We start from the raw sequence: 21870 nt of genomic DNA, 5'->3' as shown, positions 1-21870 counted from the left end.
GCTGACATTTGATTGCTGTTCAAGAGCCAAGCGACATGCGACACCTAGTGTTGAGTAGCAGAACAGAGCGAAGAATGTCGATTGAATTTTTTGCCCTTTGAGGTTATGTATGCGAATTCTGTTTTGTTAAATTCCAGCGTTCAAAACAACTTTTCAGCAAAAATTCGGGCTGATACTTTGTTAACTTTTGATGCTCTATCATTTTAAACAATATTATTTTTTCAAAATATTTTTTTTTTTTCATTTTTTTTATTGCGTTAATTTATAGAGGGCAAAAAGTGTACACTCGTACTACTTGATTTTTTTCTCAAAAGTTCTGGAGTTTTTTTGAAAAGGTCCAATAAACCAAATTTCCAGTTTTTTGCTTTTTGGGTGTTTTTGAAACCGCCTTGAGTCAGGGGTATCAAAAAACACCCAAAAAGCAAAAACTGAAAATTTGGTTTATTGGACCTTTTCAAAAAAAACTCCAGAGTTGTTCTAAGACTCGTTCTAAGAGCTGTAAATTCAATTTAAAATTTGCATTCTTATGTAACCGAACAGCGAAAATTTGAATCGTCCGATATATCTGATTTTTTTTTTGAAACTGAGTTCTATAAGGCTTTCTAGGCACAGTGAAAAAAATATAATTTAACTCAAAAATGACGAACTCCTCGTCACAGTGTCCTGATGCAAACAATGATCGAGCTGTAGCTGTCACAGCCCTGCGAAGTATGTTGTCTGGCATATCGGGCAGCCAGTCAAAAAAACCAGCTAGAAGTCGCCTGACAAAAAACCTTTGCTAGAAAGAGATAGGAAACCTGATGCAAACAAACGTCCAGCTGTCATGTAAACATACTTTCAATGTGTTGGTAAATTTGTGACTAGAAAGCCTTATTCCAGTTCCAAATCGTCTCACGTTTGAAACAAACTCGTCGAGCAGTTTTATTTCGGTTTCAAAATACTGCTCGAAAAATAAAACTGCAACTCCACGATGCGAGTAGTCTGTTTCAGTTCTATTTGAAAAATTAAACAGCTAGAACAAAGTAGAGCCGCATTGCAAGTAGTCTTAGAAATGGTTTTCAAGCGTGTTTTATACGTTGTAAATAAAAATCCGAGTAAAAATCAACATACGGCTTTAGACGTGGCTTTAGAACCCTATTCTCGATAAAAAAATGTGTGCACTTGGATTTCTCAGTGCATGTTGCAAGTTCAGAAGAAAATAAATCAATACTTCAGTTGCAGAGTGTAAAACTTGTGGGTTTGTGTTAAGTCGCTTCTGAACGATCCCCCCAGCTGTCATTAGATAACTCGCTTTTCTCTCAACATGTGATTTTCTGCCATCAGCCATCAGTCGGAATCTGAACGTTGCCCGGTATTTGCATTCCCGTTAAAGTCGATAGTGAATACTCGCGAAAGTGGACTGAATATTTAAATAAGTTACACTGAAATGTGTTGATCACCGAAACTCGAACAAATTTCCTTAGGACGGGTACAACATATGCCCAAAAATCGAAACCCGTTGGAACCGGGTTGGAAATTTTTCCACATTGCAGTCTCGCCTACTCGGATTCTGGTGGTCTTGTGTCAAAGACAGTGGTGTTGGTGAAGTGGCGTGCGCGAAGAAGAGCAAAGAAGGCCAAATAAAAGTGTGTACCAGAGGTGAACAGAAAATAAAAAGTCGTGCAAACCACGGCGGTGTGCTTTTCTGTTTTGTGGGTCGGAAAATATCGAAATTTCTGCGGAATTATCAAAAGCCGTGCAGTGAAAATAATGTGCATCGTTTGTAAAACAACTGGAGCAGGCAGAGCCGTCTAGGAGTAACTACTTTACGGTGAAATTCCGGGTCAAATGGTATGTTTCGTTTTGCTTCCTTATGTCAAGTCCAAAAAACGTGGTTTGCTAAAAGGAAAATGTTTTGAGTCGCGGAAGCGATTTTCGTCTATGGAAACGATCTAAGGGGATTTTCCTGCTAGTTGATCGTCAACGATCATCTTAGGTTGCTTTGTTTTTGAGCCCCAGGGGGAAAGAATAGCCCGAGTCTTCGGGCTGTCAACAAAAACGTGGGTGCGCAATTTGTAAACAAAAATGTGGAAAGTTTCGTTGCTCCAGGTGCAACATCTTGGAATAACCGTAAATTATATTCCCCAAAGAGAAGAACAATCTTAATAAACAATGGCAAAATGCACTTCCCGAGTGTTTCTGGGGGACCATTCAAAACAAAAACAATAATAAGCAATATTATGAACATAACCTCATCATCCGATTTTTGCACCAACTCATCACCCGTGTGGTTGAGTGTTTTGTACACGCTGGACGTTCCGGTGGCCGCAGAGCTAGAGTTGAGGTGAATGGTAAACATTGGCTAAAGCAGAATGAAAAAAATGCCGTTTCGTTTGTTGGGCTCTCAGCATGAGTTCTTCTTGCTAGGACACCTGACAGAACGCCCGAATGATGAATCATAATTCCTTAAAAGATCAGATGGTAAAAAAGTTTTGTATAAATTTAAATTTATACTTCGCTAAAAGTTTTTTTTTCATACCCCTGTATTTAAGGGTTTACATACATGTAAATCGACAAAAATTTCAGAGGTTGGTTTGAGCACAAACTTAAACTTTTTTTTAATCTGTTTTTAGAACATTAAAATTTGCATTCTCAACTTTCATCAAAATAAATTTGAAGACATTTAGTTGTATCATTGCCGAGATACAGATGAAGTTAGCAGTTTCAAAAAACTGGTGCCACGATATCTCAACACTGCCTTGACCAAATCGGCTCAAAATTCTGGTGAAGGCTCATTAAATCGATCCCGTGTGCATGACGAATGCCAATTTCCAAAATGTTTATTTTTAAAAAAGTCAAAAATATTTTTATGTTTTTCATATTAAATAATTGACAGTTTTTTATTTGTGTATTTGAAAAAAATAATGCAAAATTTCAAAATCGGGCTTCGTCATGCACACGGAATATGTCTTGCGAGTCTTCACCCCAAATTTCAGCCAATTTGGTCTATCCCATCTCGAGATACCGTGGCACCCGTAAATCAACTCGGTGTTCAGAGAAAAGCGCTCACAAAGTTTGACAGTTCGCTTTGCGAATGGCCAAATTTTCAGCTTAAATCGTCTCTTACTCGGTTTAATCATGAAATATCTTCATGAAACTTTCAGGAGTCGTTGAAAATCATCTTTTAAGCTGATTTAGTTAATTTTTCGTAATATGAAATTTTGTGATTTTCTCCATGTATGTAACCCCTTAAATTAAAGCATCTCGTATCAGAATGATTGATTCCTTCTCTTGGCACGAATTTCCAAAAAGTTGTTCCAACGTGCTAATTTTTGTTTCTCAGATAAATTTAACTGCTTAGTGTTTTGCATTCATCATTAAATCCTTTTTGATTTGGGTTTATGTTTCTTTGTCTATTTATACATTTGAATTATGTTATGCTATGACTTCTTTAGTTGTACCGAATAAAGAGTTTAATTATACTCTTAGACCTCCGTGTACGCACGAGAGCAAGCAGCAGTCAAGTGCTCTGTGCTCTACCGTTTTTTCGAAATTTTTCGCCGTAGTTGATTGTGATTACCCGCGAGTTTGCTTCTCCAGCATGCCAAAGGCCGACCGCGGCCGTGGCAGTTCGAGTGCGGCCTCGAAAAACCCGCGAAGTTCGTCTACCGGCCGTGTGCAAAAAGGTAAACAAACAAACGCCGTGTCGGCCGCCATCGCGCAGGGGAGCGTGAGCGCAGATGGAATCGACAAAAAGTATCTACATCCCAAATACGTTCCGAGATCACCAGTGCGAACCCGTTCCGTTACTTCCGGTGCCACGACCAGTGGTACATCAACATCCGCCAACATCCCCATCAGGAACGAGTTCCAGATGCTGAGCGACGACGAAGAAAACAACAACACCGACGGTAGCAGCACTACCGACGACGACGTCGATGACGGGCGTGCACGGAAGAAAGTGTCGACGCCAAAAAAGAACAATTCTCCAAAGGAACGTAGACCACCTCCAATTTTTGTTTTGGACACGTTGGCGGACGACGTTGACGAGTTGCTGGAAGGCCTCGGATATTGTCTGAAAATTGGTAAGTCGTCAGTGCAAGTTTACACATTTTACGAAAAGAACTTCGACCTGGTTGTGGAGAAATTGAAGCGTCATAACTTCAAGTTTTACACATTCGACCCCGTGCAGAAGACTGCCGTTAAGGTCGTTTTGCAGGGGTACCAAGACCGCCCGATCTCCGATCTCAAGAAGGACCTCTCGGGTGCTGGCATAACGCCGCGGGACATAGAAGTCCTCTCGCGGAAGACAACAGTAACAGGTACACACACCCTGTACCTGTTGTACTTCGACCGCGGCACCGTCAAAATTCAAGACTTGCGGCGAACTAAGGCGTTGGACGGGTTTTGGGTAAACTGGCGGTTCTACTCTAAGAACCCGTCGGACGCAGCACTATGCCACCGTTGTCAGAAATTCGGCAACGGCTCGCGGAACTGCAACCTCCCGCCCCGCTGTGTGAAGTGCGGTGAATCACACCTCTCTGATGCGTGTGCACTGCCGTTCAAAGCGGACTTGGGGGACAAGGCAGAGCAAACGAAAAAAGCGCAGCAAGTGCGCCAACTGTGGAGGTAACCATACCAAACAAAAACTTTTAAAAATATTTGTACCAGCCTTATGTAATTAGTTGTAAAAATTGTATATTGATAAGGACAAAAAATAAATAAATTAATAAAACGAAAAGTATTTATAATGATTTCTCACTTTGAAAATATGTAAAGGCAGGCCAAGGATTAATATTTAAGAGCATGCAATGGCACTGACCTTGTTACGTGCTCTTCGGTTGACATCCAGGTAAGGGACATCCTGGAAGGAGCGCAACTAACTTCATCCGTGGTTCTGTTAGATCATTCGAATTATCTTGATCAGAACAGTACAGCTCTGGTTCCTTGCAAGTGACCTATTTTCTTACCTCCACGTTGGCTTGGTTTAGTCATCATGGTGACAAAGTGTAACCTAGCTGGTGGCCTGTGGAAACGACTCGTAAACCTTAGACCACCGCGGGTCAGAGTCGAGACGGCTAAAATAAAGGGGTATGACAATGTGGGAAAGGGAAGTAATTTGTGTTTGTAGACGGTATTGTTTTGATTCGCAGTATATTGAGCCAACTGCTGTGGATGTACCTGAAACATCACAGAACGAGGTTTCTATTCTTTCCATTTTTATCTACCATCTATCTTCTGTTTCTATTTTGCTCAAATGATTCAAACTTATTTACTGATTCTTCTGTTTACTATCCACAATTTGGTTTTGATTTTATTAACTCTCGATTCTCTTAACAATTCAATTCAATTCGGGTTTATTTGTGAACAATTATGTTACAATGAGTTAATTTAGGTACATAACAGAGTTTTGGAGTCCCTTCCAGCTGTGTGTTACATCGTAGTTCAATAGAAGGCATTATTACTTATAACTATTGAAGAGACAAGAGTAAGAAAAAGTTTTCAAAAAACTTACAGAAGAAAAGATTCTCTTAACTCTCAACGCTTTTCCACTATATATGACTGACTAATCTGCTGTAACAAACTGTCAGTTTTTCCTTAATTTGATAGCAATATCAATTCTGTTTATCATTTGCCTTTTCTTTATATATCTATTTGAATAATTTCATCTGCCCTATAAGTTGTTTTTAATACAGTCCTCTATTTATTAACTATTATTTATTTCTACATCTACTACTTAAATCACTATCTTTCTTTAACTATTGATTCTTTACATAGTATATTCCCTTCACTGTCCATTGTTTTGAATCTTCACCTTTTTTTAAGCAAGTGAGGTTCGAGCCTTTACTCAATTTATGGAATGATTAAAGGATTAACACAAATATTACTATTGTACTTTTGAAAAACTTTTATAAAATGCTTAGGACCAAAATATTGTAACAAAACACCGCGACAAAAGACATAGCAACATATAAACACGACTCAACAATAGGGAAGATTTCAGGAGAAAACAAAACACAGTAAATAACAATTAGTTTTTGAATTCAAACTAAAAATAAAACAGTTTTTGCTTTAATGAAAGTTGTTAGGCACACTTTAAATGGTTAGGCGCTTATACTTACATCAAGCCCTACGCAATGTACCACCCCCGGCCGAGTTAAAATGCGTAACCGGAAAAGAAGGTGTGCATGCCTGGCACGAACACTCAAAGCGTGTTCTAGCGTGTTGCTCGTACTGACTCAGAGCAAGGGTGAGATGTAGGTGTAAAGGCAGTGCGTGTTCGTCGGGAAACTGGTGCATAAGATCGGTCAAGGCCCGTTCTTACACTGAACATTGAAAATAGCGAATTGCGAATTTGTGATTAACATAAAGTTTTAGCAGCTGAATTCATGCAAAAAGTTAGTATTTTGTGTGTAGCTATAGTTTCTTTAGGAACAATTATATTATTATTAGATAATCTGTTTGAATACGATATCTAAAAGCATAGTTAGAGACACACAAGAAGTGAACATGAGTAATTGGCAAAATTGTTGAAAATAAAGCATATCTGTTGCGCGTTTTAAATTTACAGTGGATTATGTAACCATGCAGTCTAGTTTTCGTTGCTATCTTCTCGAACTAGATGATGCTGAAACACAGCAAAACCAAAATAAAGCAAACGAATCGCAACGAACGACGAGTGCGGCAACAGCTGTCAACCAACCTATTGATGGGAGCCAGCAAGAAGGGGACGTCACATTGTCAAAGTTCGGACGAGCATACCAAGTTCGAAATCTTTTGCATATATGTTCTATTTTCTACGTTTCGAAACCAGCCACACCAGTTAGGCAGCGATGAGAGATCGAACGTGCCATCAATGGGGTTTCTATTTTTAAAGAATGTACCATCAATTATGTATTGAAATTGGACGACTAAAATGCACAAAAACAATTCTGAAATAAAGCCACACAAAATGGATTTTTGAAAATTGGTATTTTCAATTGAAACTCATTCCATATCTTTATTTGTGTATAAAATAAAATTGGGACACCGAGCGGATGCTTTGCAGACACCACATCAGGATCTGCGGAAAATCACGGTCAATTTGTGTAGGAATGTAAAATGCAGCGTCGGTACCTGTGAGGACACGCGCAAATGTTTACGAGACGGCTGTCGGGGGAAAACCGGGAGGAAAGTCGTTGCGCTCATTCGATATATTTTTACTCGAACCGGTGCGCGACGACGGTGCCATTGAGCATTTTGCGAGGATGACCTGCGAAAATCTGGTGCATTATGGCTATTCTTTGTTTACGAAGTGCAGTTTTACGGATCGTTAAAAATACGTTCTTTGTTTTGATCGCTTTTGTGCGCCAGATGCTCAAGAATCGCGTTCGTCGTAATTTTTGTATTCCTTCAAGCTACAGTTTTTTTTTATTGTGACGATGCACTTCCAGGTGATTAAGGTTTCTGTCTCTTTTTTTTATTGTGACCATGTACTTCCAGGTGATTAAGGTTTCTGTCTCAATTTGCCGCTGCTTTCAAAAAATACCCAAATAACAAATCCATTTTTTTGCGAAAAACGTTTTTGTTGGTAAAACCTTCAAAAGATCAACCACATCATCTCACTCTCGAGGTCATCCATAGATATATTTTTCTGTCGGCCATTGTCGACACATGTGGATTGTGGAGGCCTTTGTCGCGTAGACTTTAAAAGTATTTGGTTAATTTGGATGGACTAAGTTGGTTTAACACCATGTGCCGTTGGCGCTGGTCATGCTGGTTGGCCTAACATAGAGTAAGAAAACGAATGCACCCACTAAAAGAAGCGTTGAGATTAGAAGCGGCAGCTCTTATCTATTTTTACAGTTAGATCATAGAGCAGAATGCTAGAATTTGACTATTTTGACTAAACAAATATTGTTAACCTAGCATTGGCTTTTAAACATAAAATCTAACCTAATCCACCTATGTGGTTGGTGCCTTCCTAACTTTTCACCAACATTTAGTTATATGATGGGTTTGGATAAAATTCCATCTATTTCTCAATAAAAACGTTACTTAACCCACTGTTAGGTGGTTGGTGCCTTCCTCACATTTAGAAGGTAATGCTATCCAAAATAGATACAAAAGGGCGGACCTTTCAGTGGTCTATCAACTTGATCCATTATTCAGATCAGATTGGATGGTCAATTCAGGAAACTTATGTACTTATAACTTTTGATAGGGTTGTCCGATCTTTACTCTTTTGAACTCGTTGAAAAGGTCTTTTAATTACCTATTCAACGACAGGTCGCATGATAGATCCGGACAACGTTTTTGTTAAAATATCTGATATCCGGCCTTCAAAAAGTTCATAAATAACACTTAAGTGCTTATAACTGTTAATAGGGTTGTCAGATCTGAGATCTATTGAATTCATTGAAAAGGTCTTTTAATACCTTTCTAAAAATGTATAACATGACGGGGTTTCTTACAAAAACCACCCTTTTTAAATCTTCCGGACTTTTGTTAAAATCGTTTTTTAGCATAACTTTTGAAGTACATATCTAACTTGAGACAGGGTTGCCAGATCTTCAACGTTTTAGACTCTTTTGAAAGGGTTTTCAATCACCTAGATGGTGTCTTTCGCTCTTGGGGCAATGGCTGTCAATGATGGTTCTGAATGCAAGGTCTAGAAATAGTAAATGTAAGCATAAGCATAGCATAGGTGCCCACCCGCAGTTGCTACTCCGTTATTGACCAGGACCTCCAGAAGTTACATCCACGAGCCTTGGAAGATGAGTGGGTGCTATCTTTCCTCGCTTCGCAACTTTTCAAAGGCCCCTATCATGCTGATCAATACCGGCGCCGGCCACGACCAGTGGTAGGGTCACGGGGAAGTGGATGGGAATGTTAGTCCGATACTTGAGTGATAGAGACCGCCCAATCGACTGCTTCTCCGACAAAGTATCACATGAGTTTTGAGGGGGTTAGTAGATGGGTATGAGGTCAGGATTCACGAGTGGCAGTGATGTGACCATGAGCATTTTGTTTATCGGTTGAAAATATTAAATCTTAGGCAGCCGGCTGCGGAAAGATAAATAATTGATTATTTAAAAAGTTTGTTTTAATCGAACGCGTGCCAACCGAGCGGTAGTGCTATGGGCTGGACTTGTCAGTATATTTTTACTGTCTGTATAATTTGGACAACGCGAGAAAATTTCAAAAATAGTAAATAAAAGACGCTTTACTCTTAATAAAATCGATAGTTTGATGAGTTAATACTAAAACTGCCAGCTGAAATAAGTTATTACGATCAACGAATATAAACGAAAAGAAAACAGGTCATCAAGTAACCGATTGTAATGAAATTAAAACAATAACTTAAACGCACTAAACCGGCGGCGTGCCTTCCAATCGACGATGATAAAAGAAGGACTTATGAAAAATAAAATATCAAATAAAAGGCTCCGACAAACACGTTGCAGAGTAACCGTCAAAAAATTCAAAAACGCGCGCTAATGGTCTATCCGAAGTGTCAGCGTATCTTCCGATAAACGATTCTATAGAAATGAATTTTTCACCGTGAAAATTTAACACATTATTTGGTCAGCGCACTAATGATGCCATTATTTAATTATAATAACCACTCACCCAAGCACACAAACAGCGACACAAAAGAAATGAAAATGAGCATGCGAAAACAAGACAGCGTGTCCCCGTGGTCAGCGCACTAATCACCAGATATAGTAAATGTAAATGTAAATGAAAAATTAATCACTATCAGCCATTACACGTCAAACAGGAAGTTTCCAAATCAAAAGTGCTCCGATTTGGCTCAAATTTGGAGTGTGGGTTCTTCGACCCAAATAATTAGACCGTATTTTAGGTGACCGCGATTAGGGTGCTCCTATCCAAAATATCCTAAAAATGGCATTATTCGTCGATTTTCGCAAAAAGCACATTTTTCAAAAAATCACATCTCGGGAAGGGCTGAACCAATTTAAGAGCGCCATGTTTTAAAAGAAAGGTAAGGTTATTAGAAAAAAATATGTGCAGTTTCGAAAAACCTACCAGAATATTTGAAAAGGTCCTATGAAAATTAATTTGCATATTTAAAGGTCTCGCGACCTAAGAGCTCATGTCTGAAAATATTTTTCCCTGATTGCTTGTAATATTTTATATAACATATCCAAACATTGGGAATATCTATTAAAACAGGATTCAATAATATTTTTGAACATAAACACTGGGGTTTCTGACGCGCCGCGCCTAAAAATGGAAAAATTACGAAAACGGATAAAAATCAACTTTTTTCACTAAAACTGCGATAACTTAAAAAATTTTAGCGATGATCTATACATGTTTGGGTAGCAAAATTTTCGTAATAGAAAGACGCAACTGTAATGTGATCGGCTCCGTGGCTTAATGGTTACGGCTTCTGTCTCACAAGCAGAAGGTTCAGGGATCAAATCCCGGTCGGTACCTTTGAAATTTGGAATCAGGAATTTGAACTTTAAATATGAACAAAAACGAATTTGAATTTGAACTCACACCTCTGGATTGGTGGTCTGGGACGCTAAGTAGTCGGCCATCAGAAGGTTTACACTCTAGCAGTGAATTGATCCGTAGTGTTGAAACATGTTAATCTTCCCATATTAAATACGCGCTGATCCCTGATTTGCCTGAGGGGATTGGAAGTCTAAATATAGATCGAGTTTCCTTCAGATGCTTGCTTCTATGTTTAGGCGGGGCCGAACAATTCCCAACGACCTCGGAATTGGACCGCAAGAAGCTCTGTCATTCTGAAATGGGTCGTTGGAAGCAGCGCGAGGGCTATCACCACCTAATACCCGGGACTGAGATAAGCTGTATCAGCATTCGGCATATACAAAAGTCTGATACAAATTATACTTTCCCATAATATCGCTACCGGTTAGCGGGTATTGGATTGGACCACACACACACACACACACAGAAAGACGCAACTGTAATGTAATGTATACGCTCCGAAATTTGGTTGTATTCGTTGGGAACACCATGCTAAGAAGGTTTGGTACTCCGGGACCCTTTGGGATGGGACATTGTATTTCCACGAATGCCCCGGACACTATTTGCCGTGATTATAGCACCACAACTCGCTCTCTGTAACAGTATTTCTAATTCCAGTCCACGCTCACCAAGTCATGGCCTAGTGGTTAGCAGTTTTGCTTACCAATCCAAATGACGGAGGATCGTACCCCGCCTCGACCGACTTTGATTTTTCGTTCATATTCATCATTTCAGATTTCTATGTTCTTAACTTTCTCGTTGAGAGCAGATGGGAATCGAACCCAGTACCATTCGCTTACAAAGCGAACACCGTAACCAGTCAGCCACGGCCGCTCCCTTAATATTTTTTCAAAAACTGTTGTGTTCAAAAAGTATCGAGAAATTAAAAGTGCAACATGGAGTTAAACTTTCTGTCAAGCTGCTGTGAAGTTTTCTTTGAGAGCTGCGAATGTTTCACTCCATGTTACCGGCTCACATCTCTCTTTTTAATTTCTCGATATGTCAAAGTAGGTATATGCCTACTAAAATTATTTTTTAGCAGATCGATGCCTCTGTGCTCTCTAACTAGATAGACATTCCAGCAAGCTTAGAACAAGAGGGCACAAAAAAATGGTACCTTTCTTGTTCGATGGAATGCTCTGAAGATCATACGGCAAATTATCCCAATTAGCGCCTGGGAATTGTAGCGTTTCAAGCATTGATGCTTGTGCTGTTTAAAAAAGACGTGCTAAGTGACTGTGTGTTAATTTGGAGGACGAAAAATTGTGGTAACGTCAGCTTCTCGATAAGAGGGGCGCAGCAGCAGTCCTGTGAAGGTGATACACGAAATTCGGTCACACTTTGCCACGTGATTGCACGTTGAATCTACCGTGCTGCTTCGTATCTCTCTCACTCTCTTTTGCTGTAGCTGCTTCCAATACGCGCGCTGAATTAAGCTTGGGCTTTAAATCGTTGCACGAGGTATTTCCCTTGCCAGTGTGACGTATGGTAGGAAAAGGTGGATTTTGAAAACATCTTCTTTTAAAAAATATATTTGGGAAAAGTATTTATTTGAAGAAAATCCCTGTTCGATTTTGCCTGCGATTGTTTCTCACACAAAACAGTAAAAATAAACCTGCCAGTTGACGAGAGCATGGCATCCGCTTTATGCATACATAATACACAACCCCGATCCGATCGGTATCGCACCGTTTGAAACCTTGCCAATTCCCGTGACAGCTTCCGAACATAAGTGTGACTTAGCAGCATTCTAGCGAGAGCAGTAGCACTAGAAGTGACCTAGACTTGGATTATCTAACACTTGTTGGCAGGAACACATTTCGTATTTTGTTTGCTTGGTTATTTTTGGCTGAAAAAAAAACTTATTTCAATACTTTACAGATATTACAGTATAGATTCAAATTTATTCTATAATCAAACTTATAGCAGGCCAAGGATTGATACCTAAGAGCATGCAATGGCACTGACCTTGTTGCGTGCTCTTCGGTTGACGTCCACGTAAGGAACATCCTGGAAGGAGCGTAACTAACTACATCCGTAGTTCTGTTAGATCATCCGAATTATCTTGATCAGAACAGTATAGCTCTGGTTCCTTGCGAGTGTCCTATTTTCTTACCTCCACGTTGGCTTGGTTTTCATGATGACCTAGCTGGTGGCCTGTGGAAACGGATCGTAAACCTTTGACCACCGCGGGTCAGAGTCGAGACGGCTAAAAGAAAGGGGCGCGACAATGTGGGAAAGGGAAGTAATTTGTGATTGTAGACGGTATTGTTTTGATTCGCAGTATGTTGAGTCAACTGCTGTGGATGTACCTGAAACATCGCACAACGGGGTTTCTCTTCTCTTCATTCTCAGCTACCACCTATCTCCTATTTTTATTTGGCTCTTCTGAATTCTTTACTGATTCTTCTATTTAATATCCAACATTTGATTTTAATTTTACTAACTTTTGGTTCTCTTATCTCTCAAAGCTTTTCCACTCTTTTCTATCAATTGATACTGCTGTAACAAACTTTGTTTTGTTTTTTTTTTTTCCTTAAAAATATACTTTTCCTTAATGTACTAGTAATATCAAGTCTATTTATCATTCGCATAATCTTTTTTGATTTTATTGCGAATTTATTTATTTGAATAATTTTTTATCTGTCCTATAAATTATCATTACTATAATCTAAGCTTGTTTTGTATCTCTATTTATTAACTATTGTCTAATTTTACATCTAATACATCTAGCTTCTCATATTTATTCTTCAAAATACGCTCATCATTCTCTTACTATTGATACTTGATTTTTATAAAATAAATTCTCTTTTACTGTCTATTGTTTTCAATCTTCACCCTTTTTTTTCAAACAAGTGAGGTTTGAGCCCTTACTCAATTTATGGAATGGTTAAAGGATTAACACAAATATTACTATTGTACTTTTGGTAAACTTTTGAATAACATGCTTAGGTCCAAAACATTGTAACAAAACACCGCGACAGAAGAAATAGCAACAGATTAACACGATTCAACATTAGGGAAGATTTCAGGAGAAAACAAAACACAGTAAAATAACAACTAGTTTTTGAATTCAAACTAAAAATAAAACAGTACTTTCTTTAATGAAAATTGATAGGCACACTTTTAATGGTTAGGCGCTTATACTTACATCAAACCCTACTTAATGTACCACCCCCGGCCGAGTTAAAATGCGTAACCGGAAAAGAAGGTGTGCATGCCTGGCACGAACACTCAAAGCGTGTTCTAGCGTGCTGCTCGTACTGACTCAGAGCAAGGGTGAGATGTAGGTGTAAGGGCAGTGCGTGTTCGTCGGGAACCTAGTGCATAAGATCGGTCAAGGCCCGTTCTTACACTGAAAATTGCGAATTGCGAATAATCAAACTTATTTGGACTTAACAAAATTAATGTTAAAAATTCTGAACAACTACAAATTTTGTCACAAATTTCAAGCGTTTCAAGAAAACGAGTAAGTAGATTCGGATCGTGCCTGTACGGGCAAACCTCATGACAACGGCGAAGAGTGCCGCTTACGTCAGTAGACTCGTGAGTAAGAAAACTGTATCAAGCAGCAGGTACCTACCAACCAACCAACTGTGAACGCAAGGGTTTAGAGTGGCGCAGAAATTACTGCCAAGAAATAGATGCTCCTCTTGTCGCCGTTATTGCTTGTTGTATCAACTGATTGATTATATTGATTGCTGGAAAATTGCAAAACTTCAACTCAAGAGATATGGATCGAAGGTGTAAACAGATCTCTTATAAAGAACAATTAATCGAAAATGTTAAAAATAAATATATTATGTTCCTGGAAATTACAATACTATCTCCAACAATTACATATTATGCAACAACAGTTACAGTATTTTTTTTGCCTTACTCACATCTTTTTTATTCATTTATAATAATTATTGATTGCTTTTTGGGGAACATCCACAAACCATGTGGAGTCAGATCTTTGAGTTGTTTCCGATCATAAGTGTAATGCCTACGAGAAGGTGTGTCTACAAAGCCTAACTGACTGCTCTAATAACATTTAAGGAAGGTCAATGTATTGATTATTCAAATTACAAATTGCAAATCACAAGTCAAATTACAAAGGAGTGACGGAAATTTGTGTGAGTTTTACCCAAAACAATTCGCTCCCACAAGAAGCAAATCAATGAGGACTACCACTAATCATGCCGTCGGTATTTCGACCACTCGCCTTTTTATTTTTTTTTATTTATAGATTAGCTTGAGTGAGCTATGCTACTAATGCTAAACGCTGTAGGTCAGCTGTGTTTAAGTGCTTGGATACACTCGTCTGCAAGTTGAATCAGTTTTGTCTTTGAAACGTATGCTTATGTTTCGAAGATGTTCATTTCAGCGAGTTCGGGCGCTATATAACCACGCAAAATAGGATATTCGTGGAAATACTGTGTTCCATCCCATAGGGTTCCGGAATACAAGAAGGGTGCTAGGCGTAATCTATCCTAGGGCACTCTCCAGGATCCCTTCGAAAGATTGGCTGCGCTGGGGTCTGATTAGATTAGATTAGAACACTCCGTACTCAAACTCAACCCACTTCAACGGATCATCTCTGTGGTAAATTTTACGCAGTAGGACTGGTCGCTTAAACGTGTGTGATGTGTCAATGCATTCTAATGCAACGGGGCTGCGCAAGGGTTTGATTTAATTAGATAAGAAAACGTTGGTATCTTGACCTGAATTCTTATGTTTCGAAGATACTCATCATTTTTTGCATTCCGTATCTTATACTGATTGCTAACTAAATTGTTTTTTTTTTCCTCTCCTTAATTACAGTGACTCGCCAGCAGAGCAAGGAAAAATAGCAACCTAATCAAACCCTTCCCAGCGGGACGATCTCGGTTCTGGAGTTGTGGCTAAGCAGCACCCAGAACCGAGATTCTTAAACTATAGAACAACAGCCAGCAGTCCTCTTTAAGCTATAAGCAATATAAGCCGCATGAAGAATAGGCAGTAGGTGTACAACACAGCCCAGCATGGAGTCCCGGTTCGTGAACGTTTCGGCGGTCAGGACAGCGCCCACGTCGGTGCACTTTGTCGGTGCGAGAGCCAGCGCCGGATACGCTCCGATCCTGCCAAAGATTGCCCCCGAAAGGTGAGAAGACGTTGTGTGTTTTGGCGTGTTGCATATTTTGCTATTATCTAACTCTCTGCGCTGTAGATCGATCCACAGCCTGCAGTACAGCATACCGGCAGTGCAGCACCACTACGGGAACGCGTTCGATGACGACGACGAAGGTGGCTTCCCAATCGGCGGACTTAACGGGTACGGCCAAGGCTCGGCCGACGGAGAGTATTACAACGATGAGGAAGACGAAGAAGAAGTTGATGTAAGTTGTAACAGAAGAAAACTGGTTGAGAGTTGTTTCTTTAATAGGTTTTCTTACTTTTTTCCCCCCAGGAGGACGTTGAAATGTCCCCCGCTATCGAGGTGATATCGATTGATCCCAACTGTGATTATGATTCAGAAGAGGAAGAAGATGACGATGAAGAGGAGGAGCAGCAGCAAACTGTTGTGATGGAACAACAACAGATTTCAACCTTACAGCAAGAGGAACGCTATTCAACGCCCATGGTGGAAGATGAGTCAACCCTGGTGGCAGCATCCTCGCCGCCACCAACACCACCACAGCAGTGCGAACAACACCGAGTGTCGTCTCCGGAGGAACCGGTCGAAGAACATGCCCAAATAATCCAGGAGGAGGATGTTATAGAAGATCTAGAAAGTGATGATATTGAACCGGAGTTGCAAAATCTGCGACGTGATTCCGAGGGAGATGAATCCGATAACGAGAGTACCAGTGGCAACGAGAGCAGTCGCAGCGGAAGCAAACGAAGCAGCTGCTCATCAAGCTCCAGCAATAGCAGTCGAAGTAGCAGCACGTCCACCGCTTCCAGCCATCCCAGTGACTATGTCCCGCACTCGGACCAGGAGGATGACGCTGACATGGGACAGGCCGAGAATCTGGCACAGGTTATCGAGCGCCGCAAGCTGATTGCCATCGAGCGTCGGAAACGAACGACGAGTATCAACCGAAAGTCGTTTTCGTTACCGCAGTCTCCGGTGGCGACAGGAGCCGCCAGTCTGATGCATGAAATTACAAGCTTAAGCTTCGAGGATTTGGACGTATCGGCCATTGTGAACGATTTGAGTCCGTTGAAAACGGTGGTACGAGCGAGCGAGTGCGACGACAAGTTGGTTGCTGAACTCGCTCAAAACAACTTCGATTTGGCCGCGTACATAACCGAGGACGATTTTGGCACGACGGATTCAGCAGATTCAAACGCGAATCGTGATCAAAAGCAGCAGTCTGCCCAGAAAAAGTCTCCCGTAAAAAAACAACCCAAATCACGTGGCAAACAGATTAAAATGCTTCGTGAGTTGATGATTTCCCCGAAACACGACAACACGAACGACGAGTCCGGAGGGGTGAGAAGGAGTTGTACAAACAAAGCTAAGCGGATAGTGGAAAACAGTGAATCTGAGAGCGAAGAGTCCGAAGCGGAAGGAGACAGCAAAGTGTGCGGCAACATTTTCGGCATGGAACGCGTTATAAGCAAGCCGAAGCGCAAGGAAGACGATGTCAAGACAGATCCAACATGGAATCCCAACGGGGCACCATCGAACAAGGCCGTACCAAACAAGATGCTTCCAGGATCGCGAGGAACCGGTGCCCCTCCAGCGACTGCCCTTCCTTCAGTGGTCGCAAAAAGTGAACCCAAGAGCAGTCCACCTTCAACCAATCCACCCGAAACGTCTAAAAATTCAAACTCGGCCAACACCAAAAGCAAACCCTTAAGCGCCGGATCGCAACTGGCACGCAACAAGATGCTTTCTCTGATGGCAAAGAACAGCCCTCTCGTGAAGGCCCACAAGCACAGGCCACAGTCCAGCGGGAGCCAACCCAAGCCGGTGGACAAAAAGCCCGACCAGCAATCCAAACCGAAGCCAGTGCCGGCGTCAAACATCAAGCTGGATCATGACTATTGCTCACCAAAGAAAGCGCAAAAACCGCCGACGGTTGTCGTGCCGCAGCGAAAAACCATTGAAATTCCGTTCCTCCTACCCACGATGGACCAGCTGCGGAAGAATAGAAAGCTCTCGAAAAGCAAGAAAGAGTTGCTAAAAGCAAGCATAAAAACGGGTGAAAACTGTGATAAAAAGAGTCAAAAGATTGAAACTGTTTCCAATAGTGGAGCGACCAGCAGTGTGGACCACAAACCACCCGCGATTGTTCCCGTTGTTGTTGTTAAAGAAGAACCAGCTGATGTGAAACCACTTCAAGTCCAGGTGCCGACGCAGCAGAAGCAAGTGTCGTTACTCAAAATCAATCAAAACAAACCAAATGGAGTGCAAACTATCAAAACTGAGGATGGTCAGTTTGCGTTAAAGTTAGAACCGCAACCAGTCAATGCAACTAGCAGCTGTAGTAATGAAAGTATGGTCAAGGTGAAGAAAAAACTTAATCTAGAAGAATACAAGAAAAGACGTGAACTGCCCTTTGATGAGTCCATCTGTGTGTCTATACCGGTAACGGAGAGTAGTAGTAAGAGTAGCATAGGCAGCGTGTCCACTACGAGTGAGTCAAGTGGCAGACAGGAAGAGGTCGTTTGCTCATCATCGCCAGCCGCGGCACAGTGTGTCCAGTCCCAGCCGGCGGAGGTTAAGCCCCACGCTAAAGTGCCCCTGGATCCCATATCTGCGGCGAAGCTCAAAGCACTTCGAATGCAGCAGCTCAAGCGGGAAGCCGCGATCAAATCGAACGAAGCCAAGATCATTCCAAAAACTGTTCCGCAGATTGTCCCGTTGGCGGAGATCACTTCGATGCAGTTTGACGAACACGGCAATCCGATACCGTACGACAAAAACGCGGACAACGACGGTGCGAGTACAAAGTTGCACGCCGACTACGAAGAAATTATCATCGTGTCGATGGGATGCAACACCGAAGTCACGATCCATCCGCGCGAGGTCGTCGAGGAAGTGGCCAAGGTGAGCCGTGCGGTTTCGCAAGAGCAGGACATTCCAAAGAATGGGCTCCTCTCCGACATCACTGCCACGATCAAGCGGTGTCAATCGACAGTTCCTACAATCATCTCGAGTAGTTCGCTGATTTCCAGCATTAAGGAAGTCGTGATCAAGAAGGAAACCACCAGTAAGACTGAAGCAGCTCCCATCGAAAAGCGCGCCGTTGGGGGAGGTCAAGCGAACCAGCAGAGCTCGCCCAACATTGGCGTTTCGCCGAACAATGCATTTTCTCCCGGCAAGCCGGAACGAGCCGGCGGTGCGTATGACGAATACGAAGAAGGTCAGTTGCAGCAGTCGTCTCCCGAGGAGAAGCCAAGCAAACCGACCGAGCACGGAGAAGACAAAATCATCATGCATTTACGCAAGGATCGGCAACGGTCGAAGGGTGTTTCGATAGCGATTCAAACGGCGCCACTGAGCCAATTTCCAGACCTTAAAAGACTGTCGCCGGTGAAGACGAAACCCCGAACCACTTCGCGGAGTAGCTGTGGATCAGCAACGCGCAGCAGTCAACGCAGTGCCGAAGATGACAGAAGTCGGACGCGTCGTCAGTACCGTAAGCGGCACAGTCGCAGTTCTTCCTCGGAAGCCGAAACTCGCAACCGATCCTCAAACTCGTACAGCCGAAGCCGGTGCGGTAGTTCACGACGAAGGACTCGTTCGCGGTCAAGATCCTACCGGGGGCGCAGCCGAAGCGATTCACAGCGGCGTCGTTACCAAGAGAGAGACTATTCGCGTCGTAATCGGTGCAGCAGACGACGGCGCAGGTCCCGCAGTGAATCTTCCGATTATACCTCGAGTAGTGATTCTTCGTGCTCTCGATCGCGGTCACGTTCGAGCCGATCGGTGTCCCGTCCCTCCTCACGACTTTCCCCGCACCCGAGAAACGCATCTCGCACCGAGTATCGACGCCCTGCCAATGTCTCGCCAGGTTGATTCAAAGATTCGTGGATGTTGACTGAGCAAAGTTAATGCTGTGTTTAAAATGTTTTCAGAACGCAAGATCGTGTACGTCGGACGTTTGGAGGCAGCGTTGAAGCGAGATGACCTGAAGCGAAAGTTCATGCAGTACGGTCGCATCAAGCAGGTCACGCTGCACTACAAGGAATCAGGGTGAGTCAAAGTGGCAAGTGTTTTAATCTCGATAAATTTTGTAATTTCTTGCTTTCTTGTGCAGTGCAAAATACGGGTTTGTGACGTTTGAAAAACCCCAAGACGCCTACAAGGCCATTGATTCGAGCTCGGGCGATCCTAACTTGGCCGAGTACGATGTCAGCTTCGGGGGTCGACGTGCGTTCTGTCGCACGGAATACGCCGATTTAGGTAAGTTACGTCACATCCATAACCCACACCAACACCCTGTTTTAATCCATCCTTTTTGCTGTGTGAAGCTTTCAAACGTAACTCCTTTCCCCAAAAATGTGTCCCACTTCGAAACCAAGTCCTCAAGAAACGGTTCCTGACTCAAGATTGTTCGCGAGTAGTCTGGGGTATACGAACGAGACGCATTCCTAACCCACCATGATAAACAAACATTATTTTCAACGTTTTCTTCCCTCCGTAATTTTGCAGATGGTGACCTGTCACAAAACCACGAAATGCCGTATTTCACACCGGATGGTGCCGTGCTGATGCCACCTGCCCCGATTGCTCCCATGACACGTAAAGATGAGGGCGAATCCTTCGAGGATATGCTGAAGAAGCTCAAGAAGGAGATTAACGCGAAAAAGCCGCGTAAAACGTGACCTCCGGGCAACGAAGGCGTCGTTGTTATTGCACAACCGTGTAGTGCCTGCTAGTCGTACTCCAGTGTGACCAGGCTTACCAACAAATTGTGGATATTTAACGTTATATACCTCGAGATACAGTTACTTCTATTCTTTGTTTTTGCCAGGTTTTGTTTGAAAATTAAACAATTTTTTTTTCTTCAATTGTGTGGCTATTGCGCAAACAAGAAGGTCCATTAGCAGTTCATCTATTTCAAGCTACCCTTTTTTACCGTCGATTACAAAAATCGAACATTTATTTGTAATGAATTGTTCTAGTTAGTTGTGCAATTAGGTTGGTAATATTGTGTTCTTTTTTTTCTCTTCGCAGTAGAATATTTTAGTTCGTAGAGCAAGTTAATTCAGTTTATAAACAAAAAGGTGCCATTGAACTACAACCATTTGAAATAATATTCAACATTATACGCTCATCAAAATAGCCGCAGAATTTATGGAAAAGAAATGTTTGTTGCAAATTAATTTGCCTACGATCAGCTCGTGCTTTGCAATTACAAATATCTGCTTGAAATTTCCGGAAAAAAAAAATAAATAAATTTCGCTAGAAAGTTTCGCTAACTAGAATCTACAATTTATACAGAAGCTGCTAATGGTTTATTGTAAAACGTTCCGTAGTTAAAGAGTACAGTAAAAAACTTATTTTTGTTACATTTAGTTGTGTAAATATATTGGAAGCAAATATATTATTAAAAATAAATAAAACAGTTGGATTGAACTTAATTTAGCGTGTTCACTACTTTAAGCAAATAAGAATAACAGCACAGAAATGTCCTTTCCGGCAGCTCCGATCGCTCCATTGCCACCTCACATCCAATCTTACCCAAATCCCCTATCCTAACTTCCATAGAGCTTTTCTAGGCAAAAACAAATCTCATTTTCGAGCTTTACGATCTCTTACGATGACAGAAAAATTAGAAATATTGAAATTCAAATCAACAAATAAACAGAGTGATTTGCTTCATCCGACATTCGAAAGTGGGTGCTTTGATTACAGTTCACTAGGGGAAGGTGGGGCAAGACGACCATATGGGGCAAGAGGAACAATCGATTGTACGGCCGTAATTTTTACAATTTTGATTATTTCCAGTGTGAGGAATTGTTGCTAGCAATGCAATTACAGTAGTTGTTCGGTAACTGGGCGCTGTTGACCTGGGCTGCTTTTTAACTGGGCGCTCGATAACTGGGCTGCAGCCCAGTTAAAAAGCAGACAAACGTCAAAAAACCAAAACAAACCAAAAAGACCAAGGTGTTAATGAATGCAAAAGTCGTTTTCAAAAAATACAAAAAACTTTTTCGAACATTTATTCAATTTCAAGTCACAATTATAGAAATATAAACAGTAAGTATTATACATTAATTTGAGTAACTTTTATTTTAATCAATTTTAATGTTCTACAGGAAAATATTATGCATCGGAGGTCCCCTCGAAATTTTTCGTTCAGCCCAGTTAGCGAGCGACTTAAACGCCACGATGCATAAGATTTAATAAAGTTTTTTTCAAAACCCTCGTTTTCGTATAATATTTGGAAAGTACAAAAT

General features: G+C 41.4%; 1 protein-coding gene across 1 annotated transcript; it reads left to right on the top strand.

Moving 5' to 3' along the window:
- Positions 1–1296: 1296 nt before the first annotated feature.
- LOC6035345 (nucleolar protein dao-5) lies at positions 1297–20966 on the top strand. Its single transcript, XM_038248425.1, has 7 exons — positions 1297–1830; positions 15295–15613; positions 15680–15848; positions 15920–19478; positions 19543–19660; positions 19725–19870; positions 20120–20966. The coding sequence occupies exons 2-7, from the start codon at positions 15495–15497 to the stop codon at positions 20290–20292; spliced, it is 4284 nt and encodes a 1427-aa protein (XP_038104353.1). The 5' UTR covers positions 1297–1830; positions 15295–15494; the 3' UTR covers positions 20293–20966.
- The last annotated feature ends 904 nt before the right edge of the window (positions 20967–21870 follow it).

This window comes from Culex quinquefasciatus, chromosome 1 (assembly GCF_015732765.1).
Source record: "Culex quinquefasciatus strain JHB chromosome 1, VPISU_Cqui_1.0_pri_paternal, whole genome shotgun sequence".
NCBI lineage: Eukaryota > Metazoa > Arthropoda > Insecta > Diptera > Culicidae > Culex > Culex quinquefasciatus.
Note: the sequence above shows the minus strand (reverse complement) of the source record. Positions and strands in the feature narration are given on the sequence as shown.